The sequence below is a fragment of the Dendroctonus ponderosae genome, unplaced genomic scaffold (genome assembly GCF_020466585.1).
Source record: "Dendroctonus ponderosae isolate FM_Combo_2020 unplaced genomic scaffold, Dpon_F_20191213v2 Dpon_F_20191213_1, whole genome shotgun sequence".
Taxonomy (NCBI): Eukaryota; Metazoa; Arthropoda; class Insecta; order Coleoptera; family Curculionidae; genus Dendroctonus; species Dendroctonus ponderosae.
This window is the reverse complement of record NW_026017110.1, coordinates 19,703,206-19,726,997: the sequence shown is the minus strand read 5'-3', so window position 1 is coordinate 19,726,997 and position 23,792 is coordinate 19,703,206. Positions and strand designations below refer to the sequence as shown.

Genomic DNA, 23,792 nt, shown 5'->3' with positions numbered 1-23,792 from the left:
GGTCCTAAAAATTGACTGAGTGAAGGCCGGGACACATTTATCCGACGCGACTCCGATCAGAGTACCTTCCGTCGATGCCCAAACAGTCGGAAAGGGGAAGACACACTTATCATACACATTTCAGTTTTTGTTCCGATTTTTGGCTCCAATAGTCATTACAGTTGCCATTCGCAAATCGGAGGGCAAGCAATATTGCAGCGGAGCTTTGAAAAAATGTTTAAAAATCTTAGCGTGTGTGACTTGGCCCTGGTGGCACTTTGTCTAGACAACGAAGAAGAAGGAAACCGAAGATATTTGAGGGAGAACAAGAGAAAACGCATATTTTGGGTCCATGCTGTTTGGAAAACAAGACCTCATGAAGGAAAGTTTTTCTTAAATTCAATAAAATGAAAAATTCTAAGCTACTTTACAATTATTTTTGAAACCTCACATGCGGGACATGAATCATCGACAAACCCGGTTGTCAAATCAGTCGAGACCGAGTGGATCCGAGCCGAGATTCGGATCCTAAACCCGAATTTATGTTCCGTCAGCTCAAAAGTGCCGTGTTTCTGATCCGAGTCTCGACTCAATGGGTCAAAAAAGCCATGTTTCGGGCAAATGGGGCAAAAGAGCCAGAAACCGGGAGCCAGCAGAACCATGATAGAACATTAAGTCCTGACGGATCTTTTGCATTCCGGGTAACGTGAGAAAAATATGTCTCATTTTATGTTGTGCAGTTGTGAAATACAGACTATAATAAATAAAGTACTATAATTTAACGTTTATTTTTCAGCCTGTGTTATGATATTTCACAATATTTATATACAAATAAAACTTGAATGTAACAATATTGCGCCAATATAAACAAAAAGGTCTAGTCTTAAGTCTTATAGTAAACGTGGGTCCGCAAAGTAACCGTTTGGAAAATCTGCTTTCTTTTTTATTCATTTATTTGTTGTTGGTATTTAAAACTTTTTGGTATAGTCATTAACAAATAACATGCACTTTTAATAATATGAGGCAATATAATTCCGTAGCAAAAGGAAATTCTTGAAAATTAATACAGTAAAGTTCGCTTATAATGAACCCGATTATAGTGAACTTTCGGTTAAAACCAACTTTTCTCCTTTAATTGAAACGTCATCCATAAAAGCCAACGTATTTTTTTACTGGTTATAACGATCCCGTTTATAACGAACTTCCGGATATAACGGTCACTTTTTGGGTTAGTTGTATATTCACTTTCCGTTTATAACGAACTTCCACGATCAACAACAGCTCAAAAAAATCAGATGAAGATGTGCACAATTTTGTCGAAGAACAAGTTAAAACCAAATTGAGTGATTTCAATTTCTTCGAATATGTGAGCATTGATAATGGCATTCTTACAAGAGAAATGTTGACCGATGAGCAAATTATAGACGCCGTAACCTCATGTACAGCTTTAAGCTATAATGAGGAAGATTTAGGTGGAACTGATTCTACTGTAGACACTAATGCTGTTGTGAAATGACAAAAAAAGTGTCCGAAACTCAGAATTTTCTACAATCACGCCAAGTTCCTAATCATACCTGGGAGTCATTTTGTGATCTTGAAAAATACATAAATAACATCTATTTTTGCAGCAGAAATGTACAAACAAAAATTGCAGACTTTATGAAGTAGATTTCAAATTGTGTTCTGTTGATCTTTTTGTGTTCTTTTTAGTTATACCTACTAACTTCTACTACTTTATGTAAAAATAACGAAATAAAATGCACCACGTGTATTTGTTATTATTCGCTTATAGCGAACTCCGCAGATAACGAACCAGTTTTAGTTCATTTTTCAAGTTCGTTATATCCGGACTCAACTGTATGTTCAAGTGTGAGCAAAGGAAATCATATATGCATTGACAATACAATATTTATAAGAAATCTTGCTCAGTGGATAATAAATGGACACACTATTAATAAGAAAGTTTGTCCGAAATAAAAATAGGAGGTAAGAAAGTAATAACTTTTTGTCTCCGAAAATGTTACTTAGCGGATTCATGTTTACTAAGACTTTGTTGGTTAATTTGATTAATAACTTCGTTAACTTATTTAGTCATCATTATGTTTAAACGATTCAACATTTCAATAGATTTGTCTTACAAAGTAGCAAATTTTTGTTGTTTAGACCATTAAAAAACCACAATTCAGCGTAAAACCGTATATATTTCTGAGGTAGCGGAAAGCGTATGATCGGAGTCGGATCGGATCGGATAAATGTGTCCCGGCCTTTACACAGGCTTACAGTATGTAGTATGTTTAAGACAACATTAACTTATCCAGACTTGCATTCTCCAACTCGACAAAACCAAAGTAAAAAATCACGCAAGTTTTGGAGGGAACAACACAGTACATTTTTTACTTACTTTATAAAGAACGATTATGTTATTGTTGAGTCATTTTCGAATCGCTTTGTTCTCTAAACATAGAAAACCGGGAGTTTTTATCTTCTGAATTCAATCTAAATTTTTAAGATATTCCGCACTTTTTACAAAAAACAAACTTTTAATTTCAGTTTGAAGAGGACAGTGAAAAGCGACTGGAACCTCTTTACCAATCTGAAGAAAATTTAACACTGGTGGAAGCGAAACCAACAACACCTGCCGAAAAGGTAACGGAAATCTGTCGTAATATATTCATCAGCTATTTTATTTAAGTACTACTTGCATACCAATCATTAAAAGCACTTCAATTCATGTCTAACAGATCGACGCCAGTTCCAATTCGTTGCAATGTATACTTTTTAGGCTTATTTTCGTTCTTAAATGACATGAAACGAGTGATTTTATTTTATGAAGCAGTTAATTAATGGACAAGAGAGTTGAACAGTTTTGAGCGAAAACTTTTAATATCCCGTGAAACTGACTTAAAAGCATCAGATAATATTTCAATTTGCTTTGGTTTCAGGTATTAGATGTAGTGCATGCAGTGGAAACGCTGGCCAAAGGCCCACAAGAAAGTGTCGCGCCGCCTAAATCACCGGGTGGACCAAACTCTGAATTAAAAACCACCACAATAGTGATGAGCAAACACACTCTAGCAGCACAACAGACAACTGTAAGTACCAAACTTTAATACAAACAAGCTAAGCTTTAACAGGTTTTTTATGTTTTCTTGTTTAATAATTGTAAAATTTTGTTTATGGCTGTGTGATGATTGGCTTAACGTGTTTGTGTTGGTTTCCCATCTGCAGGTGTCCCGTTTTAGTCGAGTTTCATCTGTTTGTATTGAGTTTATCTGTCATATTTCTTGCATATGAGGTTTTTGAAGCTGATTAAGTTTATTTGCCATCGGTCTGTTATTCATTGTTTAACAGATTCATATTATTTGAAGAGAAGTATTGCGTTATCCAACATATCTAGAATCATCATCATCATCATCATCACTAGAATCGGAATATGCATCCATAGTACGGTCGATGCATTTAATTACGAACGGGTTTGCTTTATTCTCTATAATGAATTATTGTGTCAACGATTTAATTATTATTTCTAATAGGTAATATCATGCATGAGTCCCAAGCGGGGCTTCAATCAAAATGTTAAAAATTAATTGTGAAGTCATGCTATTTGTTATGATTAAAAACGTGTATTTTGTCGCGCAGCGAAGTATTTGGAAAAACTTACCAGCAGCTTCTTTTGCTGGAAATATTTTATCTGGACTTGACTAACTTAACGATTTTAAAGGCTTCTTCTAAATTGATAATAGCAACATTTTGGTTGTGTATCTCCAACTGTTGAGTTAAGTGTAAAATTGAACAAACTGAATGGACAGTGTTTGCTATATTAGATTAGAAGTCTAAAAATCGCGATGTCTTTGCAAGTGTTATACCAGAAATTATAAACTATATACAGTGTGTTTAGTTAATATTCGGATTTTCACCTGAAGTTTCATGTTTAGATTATCGGGGATAAAAATCAGGGTTACTGATTGAGGCATGGTTTAACAATACCATTTACCGAGTGAAATGGGATTACTAACTTTATACTGCTCATTGGTTCCATCGTAATGAAACATTTTTTTACGAAACATCGTAAACAATATGTGCCACGTTTAGTCCAATAGCTATGAATGAAAAATTCACTGACATTAATTAAACGACTCTCGTAAATCGACATGGTAAATAATCTGTTAAACCCACAGAGGAAAAAAACATTATAGACATCTTAGCATTGTTGAGATCCTCGTTAATAGAAACTAGAAATTGTATTGTTGGGATTAACAGTCATCAACAAGGGATTTATACAAAAGAATTGAAAGTATCGGTAGGATTTAACCATTAATTTTTTGCTTTTGATGTTACTTAATTTTTCTCCGAGCATGTGCATGATTAGGCCATTAAAATGAAAGAAAATAGTCCAATTGATTAATTAATGGTATTTTTACAGATGAAACAGACACATTCTAAACAGTAACTGGCCACAGATATTTGGCAGTACATCAAGTCTAAGCATTTACGTTATTAGTCTAGAACTTCCAGCAGTGTTGATCTGCTTAGTAAAAGTACGGAACTAAGTTGAAAATGCTCATTTAACTTACTTCAGCTGAGCATGTTATTATTTTACGTAAAGTGACCAATTAATTATTTCTCTCTGACATTCAGTATTGAAGCAAGATCTATTTTAAATATGCATTTACCTAATTTTAAGCTAGAGCGTGTTATATTCGGACTCAAGTGATGCGTTGTATGGGGCAAATGTGTCAATTGCCGCATTTGGTATGTAAATATTTGAAAGAGAAGGAATTTCATTAAATGTAGCCGAAGTGAAGGATATTTTTGGTAATTCTTAATTAGGTGACGATGGACGAGCCTTACGCACTCTAGTAGGATTAGACGGCATTGACTTCTTAACAGATGAACGAAACTTTTTTCGTTAACATATTCGAACTTGTGTTTATAGGAAATACCATTAAGTGGTTTCCAAAAAAGTTATATCTTTAACCATAGGACGATTTTTTGACTATGACAGGGCGTTTGAACTTTTCCTTCAAAAAATACAGTGTGTCCCAGGATAGATGAAAACGAGGTGAATGATCTTTGATGTTTTATTGGCACTTCAGACTTGAGTTCTTCTAGTTAAATGTTGGTACATAAAAATAAGTTGGCTTGGTGTTACACAGTGTGACAATAAGCAACAAGCAAAATTATCACTTTACGAAAACTGTTTATTTATACATTTAGATCGAAGGTATTTGAATTTATTCAAAGTAACGCAATTGAAAAAAGTCATAAACATGCAATACAATGTTTGACTGTCCCAGCTCTTGTGAAATACATATATCAAGGGATACATTGTATTCACAGTTACCAACTATTCTTAGTTGAACATTTGTTAGAATCTATTTCCTGCAAACACATTTAAAATAATCAAAACTGTCCTAACTAAAATGTAATATGAACTTCATTAGATTTAGTGTCACGTTAATCAAGAAGATACATTTTATATGTTCCTTGGATGTACTGTACTGCCATCTTATTTTTTTACACATGTACAAACGGCTGGCAATATAATGAGTGAGCACATTTCACTCGATCAAAATAAGTGGCATTAATTTAAATTGTATAGGATATGGAAAAAAATGCCTAAAATAGCCCTAAGGGAATCATCAAACTATTTGAGTCCTTTCCTTCGTGCACTCATACGGCACAATATTATTATTCTAAATTACGCGCGTTAAATAATGTATGTTACATTATTATAATGTACAGATGGCATAGCTTGTTCTAAAGATGAAATAGCTTTAAACAGTTGATCTGTTATGATATTCGGCTTCAAGTGGTGTTTTTTTGGTCGAGATTGTCATGGAGTTTTGGAAACTTTTGCACTTTAACAGGAGTTTTTGTCATAATATTATTGATTATTTGCTGATTCATCAGCATTCATCAGTCATTCTTTGTTCCATGTTAGTGGTTTCTTCTCAACTGTTAAAAAACGGGAAGATGATAATAAAAATTCGAGGTTTCCTTAATCTTGAGCTTGATCCGTTCTCGGTGCGTCTATGTATTCAAAATAAAACTTGCATGTCTCAATTATTTGTTTTTACTATACTGCTGTATTTTCAAACAAAAACTGGCATTTAATAGTTTTTCAAAACTTGAATCGTTTGGTATGCGTGCTAAAATTATTACATTGTATCGGCATGATTTTTTGTAAAACAGCGTGAATTTAAAGTAGAGTAAACAAAATTTAAATATTGTACAAATGTTAAGATTTATGTTTCGCATCTACGAAAAGGCTCACAAGTGATCAACCTACCAGCTCCCTTTCGCAACTCGTTTGGAACCAAAATCATTATTTTGTTGCTTCACCTGTACATACAGTGTGAACGTAAAACGGATCATATTAAAAGTAGTCTATAACCTACAGATTAAAAAAATCGAACACGTAAAACTTAATGTGTAAATTGCGCACATTTTGACAACATTATTTCTCATGGCGTGATTAATGTGGTAAACTCACAATTTTTTAAATCGGCATTTGAAATATTGAGCAATTCTGCATACAGAATGATCAAATTTCCTGTAGGCTACATAACCATTTCGTTTAATTTTTTTTTCAATTATAAATATTTTCTAAAAAAACGATATTTTACTCGTTTTTGACTTTGTGTTACTATTGTGGTAAATGCTTAGTGACTTTTTTTCGGTTTTCAAATTCTTTAGTAACTGTTGTTAACGCTTGAGGAGCGATTAGTCTGATTGTTATTCGTATATTCATGTCTTCAATATTATTTGGGTATTTCGGTGTTAAAACGTCAGAATTTAAGTTGATCCCAAAAAAAAAATCGAAGGGAGTAAGTTCGGGAAATCTGGCAGTCTCTACAAATCCTTCGCCTTCTCATTCATTTGTTTGAAAAATTATATTTAAATAATTTCGAACAGATCGTGAATAGTGTAGCGCTTCACACATCTTGCTGAAACCCTAGATGATTATTGGAAATGTGGAAATGCTTCGTCTTCCGGATTTTGATTATATGATTTTACTGTTAGGGCACTATTTAATTTTGAAATACAATAAAAATACAACTAAATTCTATCAATCGTCATACTCGTCACGATAGTAACACAGGTTCAACTTTGTTTATTATTTTTTTAGAAGAAAATAACAGAAAAAACATTGAAAATATCGTTTTTAAAAAAATATATAAAAAACGAAACAAGCATTTATTTGAAAGGAAATTCTTATGTAACCTAAGAGAAATTAAACCATCCTGTATGCAAATTTGCTCGGCATTTAAAAGGCGGTATCAAAAACTGATATTGCAATTTAAAAAATCTGCTTATTTTAATTTCAGTATGATGTAAACTCTACGTACAAAGAAATATTTTAGTTTAACATGAAATTTAGCTAGTCTTTCAGAAAGTACAGTACTTACAAAAGTAAGACTAGCTAAGACAAAAGTATTATTTTGTTTGAGAGAACAAATGGTTCACATTGAACCAAAACAGAATGTCACAAAAGCGATTGCTTTTTTAGAATAATTCTTCGAGAGATAACTTCTCTGTTCTATGTAATTTTCTACGTTTCAAGCTAACTAATACTTTATCAGTTTTGTTTTGTTCATTCCTCGGATACAAATTACATTCAAAGGTTCGAGGCCAATTTTTAACTGTTTCTATTAAACGACATATTCACGCACTCGTCTGTCTCAGTTTGGAAGTCTTCTTAGAATGTATTTTAGTGTGTGTGTGTGTTAAAGCAAATGTAAGAAAATCTTTAAATTTTGCTGTTTGATATTTGCCGGCCTGTCTAGCTGCCAATTGATGTTTCAAAAGCTCTTGAACTTATTTTGAACTGTATTGATTCTATATTCTAAAAAAATAGTGTAATATTCCCCCATTGGTATTCCCCCGACGCCAATTTTGAATAAAAGTTGTTGTCGAATTCAAATTGCAAATGTCGAAATATTGGTACTTAATTTATAAAAAGGAAGTAAGTTTTCATCAATTTATGAAAGTAGCCTTTTACTGTTTTTCATTTAGTTAAAAACACATTGGAAAGGACTTGTTTCGTACATTCTTATCTAATGGGATCTTCAATTTTCAAAAAATATTTTTGGCGTCCCAAAACATTGTCGTTCGAAAAAGTTAACTGTTTAATCTATCCAGGAACATCAAAGTTATCAAAATATATAGCATGTCGTTTTTATCATTTGCACTCTCTAGCGGTATGCAAAAATTTGGATCGCATTTTAATTGATAACTTAGCACATATAATAGATATATATACTTTAAAAGCAACCGGTCACAGAGAGAGTACTTAAAATCATTAGAGTAGAAACTGGATTAATCAAATACCCTGCTTCAAAGTTAATTTCAAAGTGAATTTAAAATAAAATATTTTATTACTGTATACTTTAAGGTGTAAACAGAGCGGCGAAACGACTGATGTAAGTGTTATGTTTGACGGAAAAGCTAAAAGATCTAATTTTCTTGTTAAATGTTTAGACAAGTTTATCAGAACCAAAACAATGATTTTTTAGCTCAAAGTATCTATTTTAGACTTTTTTCAAATTGCCTCTTAATAAATCCGACTAACCCCAACTATACAAAACACCCTGTTTGTGTATGCAAGAGATACAGTTAATATTTGACAAACCTCTGCATTCATTAAATGTTTACCAAAGTATTTTAATCTTGTGCGAAAAATGTCCGTGAAAATTATTTTTGCGCTCTTTATGTACTACCGAACTTCGTAGAAGTTATGGCCATTGTTTCGAAATACGTTGAACTATTAATTAATACGTAATCTAAACTGGACATGATAATAATGCCCACTTGAAGTATAAAGTACCTATAAAATAGTAAGTTATTACCAATGAATGTCGCGTTTATATATTTGTAAATGTTAGATTCTGTTCTGAAATGCATATGAACTTCATATGCCATTTAATTATCATATATATATATAATTAAATTATCAGTCCAATAGATTATATAGATTTTTTTATATTTGATGTTAAAAGATAAATATATTAACGTAGATATTTATTTTATGTAATTTCACAAGGTAATAATGTCTCGTCGACAACTAACCAATATTCCATGTGATTTTCGATGGCAAATATATTTTTCGTATAAAGAAGCTTTTTGTTTTCGTCCCGTTATCTCGTCGCAGCAGTTGTGGTTGCTTTCAGTGTCTCGATCAGATGATGTAGTAATGACAAGGTTACGTTTCTCTACAGGAATACGCTGCCACTCTTCCGAAATCCCACAAACCGCACCAGGAAGTCGATACTGGAACATTGACCAACAAGGTTATCAGTCAGATACGCGCGTTGTCTACTGAATCTTTGGATTCTATACCTCCCATTACCAGAAACTCCCCTTCATCGTGTAGTAGGTCTCAAAGCGTGGGCGATTTATTTGCAGAAGAACCGAAAAAAAGGACGTTTTCTCTAAAGGACGAACTCATTTCTGGAAATTCGTTGAATTCTACAAACAACGAAGATGCAATATATGATATACCCATTCTGCCACCCCCAGTAGATTATGTTGCGCCCGGCTTACCCAATTACGGTTCCATGGGTGGTAACAATGTAACTCCTTCGAATAACTTAACTTACACCGTGCCAGCTCATATTCCAAACACATCAACATCGAGTTCATTTTCATTTCAACAGCCTCAGCATACTATCAATGTGTATAATCAATTTCCAACGCCCAATTTTTATAATTATGGCATGCATCCAAGCAACCCATATGGGTCCTTAAATTCAGAAAATCCGTACGCTCTTCCGACGGTTAACAGTTTTAACAGCCCAGTCTCGCCACATTTTTCCGATATCGGCAATTTGTTCAACAGTCCCGTGTCTCCTCCCCCGCCAGACAGCACGCCCTTGTTGACTGAGGCTGATATTTTAAAAGTCCCTCCTCCTCCGCCTATCGACTTTGATACTTCAACTGATAACATCCGAAGCCAGCCAGTTGAAACAAATGAAAGTCCTCCTCTTCCCACCAGTCCTCCTGCATCTCTAACGTTTAAACGCAAGCCGAGAATCATTATGAAGCCGAAATCGAAGCCTCCTCCGGTACCCGCCAAGCCTCCATTACGTTCCTTTCAGAGCGAGGAAACTTTGATCAATTGCAATCGTGGCTATTACGATTCTGTGACGAAGATTTTGGATGGGTCCTTACCTTCACGGCCCGTATCAGTTGCGTTTAGTAGTAGTAGTTTGCATTTTGGAAGTAACAGAAAGGTAATTTTCAAGTTTGGTTCAAGTTGAGTTAGGCTTATGAATCGGTTGAGTTGAGGTGTGAGTACGACTGTGATGGATGATTGTTTATTTGTCGTTAGTAGCTGATTGAATGATTTTTACTAATTTCCCGATTACAATTAATTATAGCCACCACAGAGTCCAAATTATCAGACTGTGAAGCAGTCAGTTAGCGACAGAAAGAAGTTCTTCGAGCATGCGATGGAGGAAAGTCAGAAGCATACTAAAAAAGGTAAATTTACGTTCGATTATGGTTTCAATTAACTTGGCTTTTTTGGCATTTAACCAACTAAAGTGAGCACGTTGGTCAGAATTCAGTCTTTATATTTAGATAAAACCGCACAGACTTGCATAAAAATCCCATAAACGAGTATAATCGGCACCACCGCAGGTCAAGACCCAACTGCCCTGACGTCACAAGTAGTAGGCCGAGCCGATAAGATACCATGGAACTAGATAGGCCAAGCTTTAGAGCATTTTTGCGTGACAAAAAGACTAGGAGCAAACCAATTGCGCGATTATATAATAGATAATGAGCAGATGAATAGGTGTGTGTTTTTCACTCGCATTTTCGGTCCATATGTTTTTGCGGTTTTTGTCTATTTTTGTTTCTAACTTCGAAACTAATGGATCAATCGGAATGCCCTATTGAGATGTTTTGTAGAGAATAAAAATATCTACAAAAATCGAGCGCCTGAATCGTAATGATGCCTATAATATTTCAAAAAACGCCCAATGTTTTCTAAATTTCCCAAAACCTAATTATCCGATTAAGGCGTTTGTTTGTACCCCTCATTTTGTAGATATTTTGGTTCTCTATAAATCATCTCGTCTACAATCGGGGCATTCCGATTGCTCCATTAGTTTCAAAGTTATAAACGAAAGAAGACAAAAATCGCGATTTTTGGCAATAAATTGTTAATAACGAACATATGCGCCGGAAATGCGAGTGAAAAACACCTTACCAATATTATTCATCACCAATATTATTCATCTGCTCATTATTTTTCATGTCCCAATTGGTTTGCTACTAGTCTTATGTCAATCAAAATACTCTACAGCTCTCTCACAGCGAAAGGTCCTCGTGACGTCAGAGCAGTCGGGCCTTGACTTGCGGTGGTGCCGATTATACTCGTTTATGTGAATTTAATCCCAGTCTGTGCGGTTTTACCTAAATATAAATATTATACCGGCTATATTCAATAGTGATATGCACCAAAGACATTAATAGATAGACGAATCCATAATAATTCATAAACCCCGATTTGTTTGGGAGCAACATTGATTTTTATCGATCGACGGTTCATGAATGAAAAATAAGTGGCAGGGGGTAAAGTTGGGACTGCTCGGTATATTTACAAACACTAGAATTAATCCGAGGACATAAATACATAATTTCCGCGTAAATATTTGTCTATCGCATACTTATTACTAGTAATATTCAGCTCAATATCTGAATATTACTAGTAATAAATAACAGCTCGCAATCTTGAATATTAACGCTAATAAATCACCTCCAGTGTGCATTTTATAGTCTAGTTTTGTATCTATAAATAAAGATAAGATAGAGATAAGAAGAAACACGTTCAATTTCTTTCTATTTACAGAGAAGGCATTTAGTTATTTAAGTCCGGACGAAATACAAAATCTCAAAGCAGAAGAAGATCGAAAGATTTCGACCCTATCCAGTGCCGACATGAATTCATTCCATGCCCTAAGTCAATCGGACACTGAATCAATAGAATCTCAACCGACTAGGTGAGTTATTTATTGTTTGGAGTTTTTTGGGCATAGTTTTCAAATGAAAAATCTTTAGCCGTCCATCCAGTCACATTGGCATAATTCGCACGGCAAAGGCGGAAAGAAGATGGCGCGATCGACAACGTGAAGAGGGTCTTCTAACTGATGAAGACGACGCCAGTTTGTCTCCAGCTGAGGAGCGAGCTCTTCGAGCAGAGAAAAGGGCAGCTTGGCGGGCGGCACGGCTCAAAGTAAGTTTCGGTATATTTACTTTACGGTACCATTTCTTATCATTAATTTTAGTCATTGGAGCAAGATGCAATCCAAGCGCAAATGGTAATAAAATCAATGACGGACATGGTGGGTAGTGGAGAAGTTCCCGCACACAGCTCAGTGGCCGAAGTGGTTGACGGCACAGCAGAGGTATGTTTGCTTGTTAACTGTTATTATTTACTAAAGCTGCATTCTAAGCTTTCCATACAGTCGATTAGTTTAGCACTAAACCAGCTCTTTATGACTTGATTTCAGGATGCCGAATTACTTAATAAACATTGACTTGTGGCATGTCGTTACTAACTAACTTTAACATTGTCTCTCATTTATAAAGTGTTTATGTTTCGGTTTTGGTTATCGTTATCAAAATGTTTATTTCAATGTATTCTTGCTGGGTACCGACCATGTTATTGTGAAGATTTGTTTTTAGGCATGGAATGAGCTTCTGGATTAATGACTCTATAAATGTAGACAGTTTTGATTGCTCTCAATTTCGTTTGATTATTTGAGTGTTCATTATCAACGTAGCTTTTTTGTTACTTTTGCATTTTTCTATTGCTTATAAGGAAGAAAACTTGTGGAAATTCTGAACAATTCAGTAGTTCTCCAAGTTGATTTTAATGTTATAAATAGTGATGGGCGATTCGGAACTGGCCCGAATCTCGAAATTTTCCAATACTGGTCTCGGGTCTTAACCGATGCTCCTATAAAGGAAGCAGCGTTCAACTGTAGTACAAATTATTTAACATTCTATAGTTATTAAAATACGTTATTGTTTAAAACTAAAAACAATATTTTAACTCAATTCAATTTAATAAAATGAGTACGTGGGAGGTGAATCATCGGCAAACTCGTTTGTCGAACTAGTCCAGAACAATTAATAATTATTGAACGAAACCTGAAGGTCTGACGGCTTTTCAGGTTCTCTTTCCATTTGCTTTGCGTCCGACCGATTTGTTTTAATCCTGACCAATCTCAAATCCACTCAAAGTGGGATTCTGCATTCCGCGTAACGTAAGGAAATATGTATGAAATATTTTATGTTGAGCAAGTTTGAAATAAAGTAGGCCCTATAGTTTTGCGTATGTCTTCCTACGTGTTTTAGAATATTTAACAATATTTATAAACAAAACTGGAATGTAAAATATTAAAGGGCCAATATAAAAAAAAACGTCTTGCCTTAAGTAAATGTGGGTCCGAAAAGTAACCTTTTGGAAAATCTGGTTTGTTTTTTATTAATTTATTTGCTCCGTATTTAGTGATTATTATATTAAAAGTTCGGCGCCACTACAACAAATAACGCATTTCAACTACGGGTTCCGGATCTTTTCGAGGACAGGGTTCTAATGATACGGATCTTTATAATGAGCCGACTTGCCCACCACTAGTTATGAGTAAATATATTTCGATAGAAATCGAGTTTTTGATTCATCGTCTTTATGTCGGTTTTACAAAGTTAGGTTCATTGAAATTTAGGCATTCAAAGGATATTTATGGAGTCATATAACATCCATATGTTTTGGCTCATATGCCTGCATTTCAGCATGTGCTTTCAATTGCCCTATTTGATTGTAGGGACTATTTCTTAGTCGAACAACCGCCGGAAAGAAATGGTGGGCACAGAACAGCTGATGAAAGCCATTCTAGACCGCCTATTCCAATATTATTAATTAGTAACTGTTGCAAACCGATCCACTAACTGTCATTTGTTCGGCTTATAAAAAGTTTGAAAAAATTAAACAACTTCCACCCAGCATCGACATTAAAAAAGTACTATTAATCTAATTTAAAAAAAAGAGAAAATATTAATAACGTTAGCTTGCTAATACATGTGTATGTATGGTTAAGGCTCATGAGTACATCTAGTCATTAAATCAGTCCAATCAAGGTATTCATAAAATTGCATAATGGCATGAATAACCACGTAACTGACTATAGTCGTTCGTAACTAACACATTCTGGGCGCAGTTATCTGGCGTCCGTTTTGACCCCAAAACTAACAGCATGCAGTCGCCATCTCCCCCAACATCGGCCGTACAAGAAGAGAAAGCGCCCCTACGACCCTCTTCGGCCGATTTTCCCCGGCTCGCCGTTCGTGAGAAACCGAGCGGCGCTCGCACGGTGCGAGAAAGCGAGAAGGTCCTGGAAGAATCAGTTAGCAGGAAGACGGAAGAATATGTGGATGAGATAACTGGAGAGCGTCGAGTTCGCACCGTCGAAGTTGTGGAGAAACTTATCGAGCGAGAGGTATAGCGCCGCACCAGCCCGTTGCATGTCGCTCTCTCTAGCACTTCCTGGTTAGTGTGGGGCACTTTGAATTGCGGTAGTAGTTTAGAACGCATTTTTTCATCAAACACCACTTTACTAAGCGATAACGACGCGTGATTAAAGTGATTGATAATTGTGTGCGATTATAATATCGGCGGGACAATTATTTCCTGTAAGCAACAATTCCCTGTAAGCAAAATCCACGCAGAAAATGGTTGGTTTGTAATTCGACCTCCAAAGGAAGCGAAAAAGCTACGCAAACTGAGAGTAAAATCATGGTGCCTTGGAAATCAATCAACCCTTCTTCAGGAAACTTTCGTACCCGAAAATAGCTACTTTTTATAAATCAGAACTTTTTATTTGGTGGATGGAATCAACTCATTTTTTTGTTGATGCTGCACTAATCATTTATTCACATTTTTGTGCTTTTTGTAAAATCTTGTAGCATTCATAGTTTTTGCACCAAAAAATATTTCTGTTTTCTTGTTATTTAACAATTTTAGACATTAACTGCAAATGTAGTAAGCGATAATGTTCTTTTATAATAATTTAATGAATGAAATAAGAAATGACCGACGTGGTCAAAGTCTTAGGCCGGTCGTTTTTTGGAAGCGTTTTGCCGCTGAGCGCCATATCTACGTGAAAACAAATTCACAGCACGTTTTATGAAAATCCATCTGAGACCTTTCCCGATGTTACAAAAAACTTTTAATGGTACAATATTTTACAAAGAGCACAAAAATGTCAATAACGAATTCTCGCATCAGCCCAAGAAAAACTAAATTATTGTATTGATCAAATAAAAAGTTCCAAATAAAATAAAAAGGTAAAAACATAATTTCGTTGAAGAACTTTTACTTTTTTCTTAATAAAAATAAAATAAATCTTAATAAATAAGTTAGTCTTTTGTGCCAAATATTTTCGCAGGACCCTTTTGATCATGTGTTTACGGGACACCTTGTATAAGAACAAATAGGCACTGTGTAGAATACAAGAACATTGATCAAAGTATTAGAATAATCCGAAGAATCCAGGTACATAACAATATGTGAAAAAATCACTTCTTGTAAAAGAAAAAATCCATGCATCAAGTGAGTTAGTTATCTACTTTGTAAGCTGGTGTTTGGTTTAAAATTGAAACATTTTTTACAGCATGCCTCGCTAAGCTTCGCAACTCTTTGGAGTTTGAAACTCTAATAACTTACTTATAACATTTAGGCATTGCAAATTTATTATTGGATTTTGTTCGAATAATGACCATTACAGACGCAAATCTCTTCGTGAACTTGATATTGGATGTAATTTTTTGTTCTGTTTTACAATGTACAAAATGCACACTGCAAAACATGTTAATAGATAAAAAAAAGTTTAAAATATGCAAATGGCATAAGACAGAACAGTGAAAGATATTATAGAAGATCATACCAGATACCACACCGAGGTGATGCCGAAATATTGATTCGGGGACGATTCGTTTGTCTTATCACTGCTCCTAACGTTAATGTACTAAAAAAGAGGTTGTGTGTAAGAACCGATTATTGCAATAATATTTAAAATAGTTATATGGTGTCACTTACGATTCTCTCCTCTTGTCCACTTGCATAGTTCGAGCCCATGAAAGTGGACGTTTTACGCATGATGTAGATAAAGATGTTTCAAACATCAATTTTATATGGCGTTCAACATCAACTACAATCGTGGTTACTTTATTGAAAAAGAGAAGTATCAGTTCAGGTTTCTGATATTTCGTCTATTGGCTACTTACAGCAGCTATGTATATATTATTTATATTTATATTTAATGCCTGATGATCTTAATACGAGTCTAAGTGTCCATTAAAATATCACTTTCCCAATAATCAATTGGTTGAAGCCACTGAAGTTAAAGCTTTAAACCAAATACGCTGGCATCCTTGTATCACTTTCATTTAAATGTTTTATTCTCGTGACTCAGCAGTTGGCAAAGTTGAAGCACAAACGATATAATTTTCTTGATTCTTTGGGACATTTTCTTATCTGGTGCAGTATTTAGGCGCACCGTCTGCTATACACTAAGCCCTAGCTACTCCAAGCTAATTGAAGATGATTAAAATTCGGATTTTATGTATGTATTTTAAGTTGAATGTAGCAATGCATTAAAAACTAATAAACAGATAAAGGAAGTATTAATAAATATATTCATTAACGTCTCAACTTGGCCCACGAATATGGGCGGCTATTTGTAAATCAAAAAAATAGTCCCAATAATTAAGTGTAGCTCTGTACATAGCTACAAATTTATGTTCTTCCCAAAGATTTTGAACACTATAAAGTTTTATTTCTATTTTTAAACGTTTTTTTAAATATTTGCAATGAAAATTCCAGCATAAAAAGTGTTTAGAATCGTTGGAAGAACTTAACATTATAGTAATATACAGGGCGTTCCATTTAAAATAAGAGGCTAACCAGTAGGGCCACCAAAAAAAATAATTGATATGTGTACAGCACGGCCGCCTGAGCATGACCTGAAATTTTCCAAATTATTGCAACTGTATTTTTCGAGTTACGATTAGAAGCCACCTGGACCACCCTGTATTAAAAAAACATTAAAAGTGATACAAGTAAAATATCCTCTCCCCAAATGTGCAATGTAAATTGCTTATCTCCCTTTGTATCCCAAAGTACGTACATATATTTATAATATTCACTGTATAATATGAAGCACAAACGCAAACGATTCTTCGTCAAAATTCCTACATGGAAACTTCACGCACTTCGCACGTAAACTTGACATCCACATAGAACTAACTAATAGGCGCTACTTTGATTTAGGTGGAGACCCTTGAAGAAAAAATTATATCGCTCGAATTGACAAAAACAGACGATGAAAATAAAATGTTTGACGATTCTTTGTCAAGAGAAGAAATTGAAGAATACGACGACGAGGAGACCACTACCTCGGAACCACCGACACCAACTACGGAAGATAAACCGATAATTTCAGTGAACGATGGAGGCACTCTCAGCCGAAAAAAGCGGCGAAAGAAATCAAAAAAGGGCAAACATTAGTTTTCACTATCGTGGTTTAACAATTTTTTCCCGATTTACTAATATATTTAGCGTTACAATTATTTTTGCAAAGGGTCTTTCACAACAGATTAGCTACATTCCATTTCCTAAATTGTTTTAAGAGTATAAGTTTGTTTGCTTGCTAAGGTAAGACGTTCATGATACAAACTAAATAAATATATTCTTCGAGCAACCGATGTTAAAAAACTGAACTTTTCATAGAAACTAGGAAGTATCTTAGTTATTTTATTAAGGTTTTTAATTTATTCGCTGTATTCTATGTATAAAGTACTTTGTTCTGTTTTTTGCTTGCTATTTTTAGTCACTTTGTTTTATGCTGCTTGTAACCTCGCTGCAGATGAACTCAAATCACATTAAGGTTAATTTGAAGATTCAGTTTATATCAAAATAAAATACATAAAAGTTGCACGTATTTTTCTATGCTTCTTGTTGGGCAAAAGTACTTAACGTTTAAGAATAATAACGAATTTGAACTGTATTTTTCTTAAATCCTACCTACTTGAATTCTTTGTACTGACTTGCAAGTAACATGAATTTTAAGTTTTATATTTGTCAAATATCGGCACATCTATGGCATTTATTTTAACAATCGTAGGTGACTATATTTTAATTAATTTTAGTTTCTATTGAATACTTGTTAATATTTTATATACTTTATAAAATGTAAAATTACAATGTAAACCAAGTGCTTTGGAGAAGACTATATAAATACATTTTATGATTATTTTTATGGTTTTCTTTACTTCTTTGGCGCTATGATCCCTTCGAGCTGTGCCTGGAAAAAAGTATATTATGCAGGTTGTATCACAAAAACATGTGCGTATACAACTGGATATTGCATTTACTTTCAGTTGCTGGTTGGTTTTTTTCAGGAAAGCAATTTCCTCAGTGTGTTTTCTTTCCTCGGCCAATCGCGTTTCGGCCGCTCTTCTATCTGCTTGTTCAGCGCGTTGTTTCAATTCCGTGATTTGATGTTCAAGGTCTTGTTTCTCGTTTTTCAGTAGATCTACTTCTTGATTTAAGTCAGACTTTCCTGAAAATTAAATGTTTTATTTTGTTCAGCTGAAAGAAAAGTAGTAAGGTTCATTTCTATCCAAAATAAATTAATATAATTTGTATAATGTTGAAGTGTGTAGGAAAAAAAAGGAAAAGGAAGCGCCAGATTAAAATTAAAAAAAAAACTTTCAAATAATATCTGCTACTTGAATATCGAATTCGGCAGTTATCTCCGAGCAAGTATTTGATCCTACCAATTCATCATCCAGATTTTGTTACGGAAAACTGAACGAATTCGCCTGCTTAATGTTTGTCGAATTGGAACAATATCATCGCAATATAAAAGAAAAGCTTATTTTTTGTTATCGGTTAAGTTTTGGATTATTATTATATTGGTTCTATTTTTCCGCGATGTTTTTAATATAATTTCTTCAATCATCTTTAATTTGCATCTCACAGTACATATATTACCCTGTTCCGCTTGAAGCGCTTTTCTCATTCCGAAAGCTATACTGCTGCAGTACAAGGCTTGATATGCTTCTATCGTCATTCTCATTTCGTCTCGCACCCTCAACAGCAGCAGCCCTCTTTCAGCACAATTTATTGTTACTTGACGTATAATTTCATCGAAGCATTGAGTATACAATTCTCGTCGCACTGGACAAATTCCAGTTTCTCTGGCCTAGAGAAATATTTAAAAAACGAAAGGTAGCTTTGTATCGGAACATTATTAACCAATAGTTAATAGCTTTGGAACATTTTGCATCAGCATCAGGTACCTGTCTTTGCTGCAATCGCATATCCAGTTGTTCTTGCAAATTAACCACGTCGAGCCGAGTAGCTGGTGTGGTGGATACTTGCTGTCTCCACAGCTGCCCATCTTCCTCCCATTCCTTCGGCGGAAGAATCGTGTTCAAGATTTCCTCAGTTTCGTGTTTCTGTTCAGCAGCTAATGTGCCTTTTTTAGCCGATGCCGCATCTCCCTGCAAAGATTAACTTTGCTAGACCCACACTCAATGTTTCCTCGAAACTATGCTAAAACATTTGGTTCACTTACATCACCTGAAGTCGAAGGTAATTCGTGCTTTGTTATCAGAATCGGGTTATCATATTTAACTAAAGTGTTAGGAGAAGGAATTAGGCGTTCAGCCATTTCTGCCAAAATGTTGAAAGTTTTATCAGTATTGACAAAACGGCAACAAACCTGATTTGATTTCTCACCCTTAAAATTCGTTGCTATAGAAGTAAATATGATTGAAAGTTTAGTCAGGGGTGTAATAGTTATTTTTCCACTTGCACTACTTTCGTTGTCCAAAAATATATCAAATAAGTTAAGTTAAACAGGTTAGGCAGATATTTTTGTTTCTTTACTCGCCTTTTGCACGAGAACTAAAAAAACTATCTTGGCTCTGAGCACTGAAGTCAATACCGTAATTTAGGCGCTTTTTCTTTCCTGAAGACTAAGATAAACTCAATTTGTTTCAAGAAGAGAAAGAGCGCTTCTTGCTCCACTCTCCACAGTCTCTCGGGGATAGAAATTGAAAGTTAAGAAACTTGCAAGAACGATTTTTATTATAGCTGTATCAAATGACAATTTAGCATATTATGTGGTGCTTTTATAGTGGCAACAAAAATTAATGGTCGAGAGATAATTATAAAAAATAATGAAGCACAGAGTAAAAGACGCTGAATTAGGGTAAAAAGGGGAGAGGCGACGCGGCGGGAGACATGACGCAATCCGAGAATTCGGAAAATTTGTACCCTTTGCGTCAGTCGCTCAAGTTATGAACATGCTAACAGTCTATTATTTTTCTGCTCCATAAAATCGTGGCAAAAGTGCTATAGTTACAAGATATTTAGTGATATATGGTTGGGAAGCACTACAGAATTTTTGTATTGGCTGTTTAGAGCCTTATAAAGGTCGCCAAGTAAATTGAAACTGGATAAAGGGCCTTAAATGTTCAAGATGGTTTCGTGATGCTACATGCAGTTCTTGTAAAAACTATTGCATGATATGCAGAAAAAAGCGCTAAGTAAAATTTATGTAAGTAATCGTTTGATTTTCAATGCGAAGTTGACGATTGTTTTCTTAAGGCGTTTCCATAATGATGAAATGATTAAAAAAAATTTTTCAATAATTTTTTGTTCTTATTTACTACTGACTAATTAATTTTCATCAAATTAATGTTCAAAAAATAGTGCGTCGTCTATCCCGACTTTACCCTAATTGAATCCAACATTAGGTATCTGAAAATTGAATCTTTTTACAAAGTGTCTAATTTCGTTAGCATCTTCAAACGAAAACTTTCGTGTTTAGTTTAGATTTCTAAACTAAACAATTATTCAATAAAAATGTTTATTAGAAATACAAAATTTCCTCTGAATAATTAAAAAAAATATTTTTCACTTACCTTCTATCAAATAAAAAGCAGTTTTTCAGTTCCTGTGCAACGTGGAGAATAACAGGTTCTATGCTAAAAACGTTCAGCCCATTTATTGCATAGCGTAATCCGAGTATAATTTATTTAAATCTAGGACGAGCAGAACTTGCGCTTGCATTCACCAATTTTATCAATACATAAATTAAATGTCGATGTTTACCAGTAAATCAAACCTACGATTTAAAATTGAAAAATGACTCGTCGAAATAATCATTAGAAAAATCATCCAATCATATTCAAATCAATTTATGCATTACGTGCTCAAGCGGCTAATTCATTAATAATTAAATGCAAATGTTGTGGAAAAATCAGATTGTAAAAAAAGAAACTTCAAGAAACTAGAAGCCTCAGATATTATGTCTTATCTAGTAGAAAAACTCATTCAATGTATAAATGCCAAAAATATCTCAGTTTTTCACGTTACTCAACGATTAGAACATGTTAAGCGTTAAATTTATGTGAAAATTGCCTTAGTCCAGCTCACAATGCCTATATTCTATAAAATTTGCAAATCCACAATAAATTTGATAAAATTATTTAACAAAGAAAGAAATTTTCAGGGCAGTCTGAAATCCTGAAATACTTACCAGTTTCAATTAAATTTCGATAAGGTAATTTAAAATATTAAATGAGCATTTTTTTATAGAATATCGCGCCACAGCTGAAAATTAAACAAACATTTTTAATGTTCTGAACTCTTAAAGCTTGCCAAATTTGATCTAAATATTTTTGGCGATTCACTGAAATTGCTATAAACATTCGGTCATATTAATCGCGTCGGGAATATGGCTTATTAAGAAATTATGTCAAAAAATACTTGTATAATAAACTCCTGTATGTATATATGTATGTATGTGGTAGATTTTCAAAGTTCATGTTTTTCACCAATACTAAATGGTTTCAAATTGTTGCTACATATAAAAACCGCTCTGCAGACAACAAAACAGGAAAATCAACTGCAATACTATAAAATAAATTTTAAAAAGCATAAGAGTAACAGATTATATTTATTTTGACTAACAAAATCAAACTAAGACAACGTGGTCTTTAAAGGCGAAAAAACGGGCTTGAAACTGAATGTTAAATATCCTATTTCCAATCGCATCGTCGTAAATGATATTTTTATTTAATATAATTCCAGGTTCTATTCACAAATTATCACCTTTTAGTACGCTTATACTTAATGAAAGGACCATGTTCATCTAAACAACTTTTTTCAAAATGAAAAAAATGTTAATTTTCCCATTGTTTAATTTCAATAAATTCGTTCAAAACATCAATAAATAAGGGGACACTGAACACTTAATAAAAGGACATTTACATCTACAAATAAATAGTTAATTGCACATGTTTTCATGAATTATTAAATGTGTATGAAGAATATGGAATCGGAATCGTGAAATGCAAACTGACAATGTTTGCAGCTTCAGTTAAATTTAATTGAATTAGTAAGCTTAAAGGTGCTAAAAATAAAGTAAATCGGTCTTTGGTTTAATGTTACAACATGTTTCAATGTGTGAATGTGTCAGGTATTAAAACACCCTAAAATATGGGGCAGATCAGACGATGATTCATTATTATACGTATGTCTAAGAAATAGTCGAGATGATCACTAAAATTGATACAAACAGATTTAAAACTAAAACGAACTACAATTTAATTTTAAACAACTTACGCTATCAACTCGAAAACCAGCTACTAACTGAAAAACGTATGCTTCTACTGTAAGTATTTGTTTTAGTAATATGGACAATTAACACGCAAAGATTTGCTTTAATTCAATTTAGTACTATTTGAAATTATCAAATTAGAGGAATGACAGCAGTTCAAAAAGGTGTGACATATTAAATGCAATTTTTACCAACAATCCTTGCAGTTTCAAATTTTCGATAATATAAAAAGTTATTAGTCAGTATAAGTATTTTAGTCAAAAATCAGAAGTATTCAATTATAGATTATCGAAGATTGAAAATCAATCTAAAACCAAATCATCCAAAAGGAGAATACGGCGGCTCAGAATTATTGTTCTTCTAGTCCTTATTTCATTCGAATAAATCGACGGGTTAAAATCCAAAAAAACATTTTCTCAGAGTTAATATCTGGAAAGTTAAGGGCCATTTAAGTATTCTTTTGCGATCAATACACTGGTTAGCAACTATCTCGATGGAATAATCACGAATCGTCACTTGCCACTTCACATCCTATTGGTAAATGTACATTTTCGTTATTATACCAGTATCTTTATCTTGAGTGCGATGTATTCGTCATCAAGGTGTATGGTTTTACCTTTTAGCTGTTAGGTACTAGATTTATTCACGTTGCGTAACAAGTTACATTAAAATATACGTATTAGTACATTCCAAGACTTATTGCTCAATGCATGTTATTGAGTTATAAAAATATAACAAACCCAAACCTACTCCAAGAATTCCATATATATATCCAAATATCTTTAATATGCAAGGGGGCCGGTGTGACTATCTTCGTTTTCGAATCGAATCATAATCGCATTTAAATAATAACATGAAGATTTAAAAAATTTAAAATGAAACATGTTATTGGTAAATGGGTGTAACAAATGTAGTTTGTTCACTTCATCAAAATTTCAATGAATGAAACATAGATTGCTGCATAGATTGGGAAAACAAGTTCAATGCTGTTATAAAAATAATTTTAGTTTTCCTGTTGGTTTTTAGCTACCTTCTAAATATTTATATTCAAAATTCTGAAAATGTGTTCAATTTTTTCTTTATAGCAGTTTTAATCAAGTTTTC

At 33.8% G+C, this 23,792-nt stretch overlaps 3 protein-coding genes across 10 annotated transcripts in view; 1 reads left to right on the top strand and 2 right to left on the bottom strand.

Annotated features, from left to right (window-relative positions):
• The window catches only part of LOC109544119 (protein lap4), a 107,492-nt gene extending 89,187 nt beyond the window's left edge, over positions 1-18,305 (top strand). For 4 of the 8 annotated variants that reach the window (XM_048666845.1, XM_048666847.1, XM_048666853.1 and 1 more), the window contains 9 exons: positions 2,530-2,625; positions 2,922-3,071; positions 9,201-10,214; positions 10,362-10,464; positions 11,840-11,990; positions 12,049-12,223; positions 12,276-12,395; positions 14,214-14,492; positions 17,324-18,305. In XM_048666845.1, coding sequence (XP_048522802.1) covers positions 2,530-2,625; positions 2,922-3,071; positions 9,201-10,214; positions 10,362-10,464; positions 11,840-11,990; positions 12,049-12,223; positions 12,276-12,395; positions 14,214-14,492; positions 17,324-17,560 — 2,325 coding nt within the window. In that variant the 3' untranslated portion in view covers positions 17,561-18,305. Of the gene's footprint in view, positions 1-2,529; positions 2,626-2,921; positions 3,072-9,200; positions 10,215-10,361; positions 10,465-11,839; positions 11,991-12,048; positions 12,224-12,275; positions 12,396-12,500; positions 14,543-17,323 lie in introns of those variants that run through there. The other 4 variants (XM_048666858.1, XM_048666860.1, XM_048666870.1 and 1 more) reach the window with 4 other exon arrangements.
• LOC109535462 (33 kDa inner dynein arm light chain, axonemal) lies at positions 18,213-20,030 on the bottom strand. Its single transcript, XM_019901376.2, has 5 exons — positions 19,635-20,030; positions 19,357-19,560; positions 19,049-19,259; positions 18,427-18,614; positions 18,213-18,356 (listed from the first exon to the last, which is right to left on the bottom strand). Exons 1-5 carry the CDS (start codon positions 19,728-19,730, stop codon positions 18,321-18,323), a joined length of 735 nt encoding a protein of 244 aa, XP_019756935.2. The 5' UTR covers positions 19,731-20,030; the 3' UTR covers positions 18,213-18,320.
• A 1,976-nt stretch (positions 20,031-22,006) lies between these two features.
• The window catches only part of LOC109535487 (pseudouridine-5'-phosphatase), a gene marked incomplete in the record, with an annotated part of 4,348 nt that continues 2,562 nt past the window's right edge, over positions 22,007-23,792 (bottom strand). The window contains 1 exon segment of the mRNA XM_048667152.1: positions 22,007-22,639.

Excerpts from the sequence above, each read along its gene's own strand:
- LOC109535462 (XM_019901376.2), bottom strand. The coding sequence starts at position 19,730 with ATGGCTGAACGCCTAATTCCTTCTCCTAACACTTTAGTTAAATATGAT. Across the intron at positions 19,260-19,356 it reads TGCGATTGCAGCAAAGACAG|GCCAGAGAAACTGGAATTTG; the intron begins GTACCTGATGCT and ends ATATTTCTCTAG. Across the intron at positions 18,357-18,426 it reads AAACCAACCAGCAACTGAAA|GCACAGCTCGAAGGGATCAT; the intron begins GTAAATGCAATA and ends ACTTTTTTCCAG.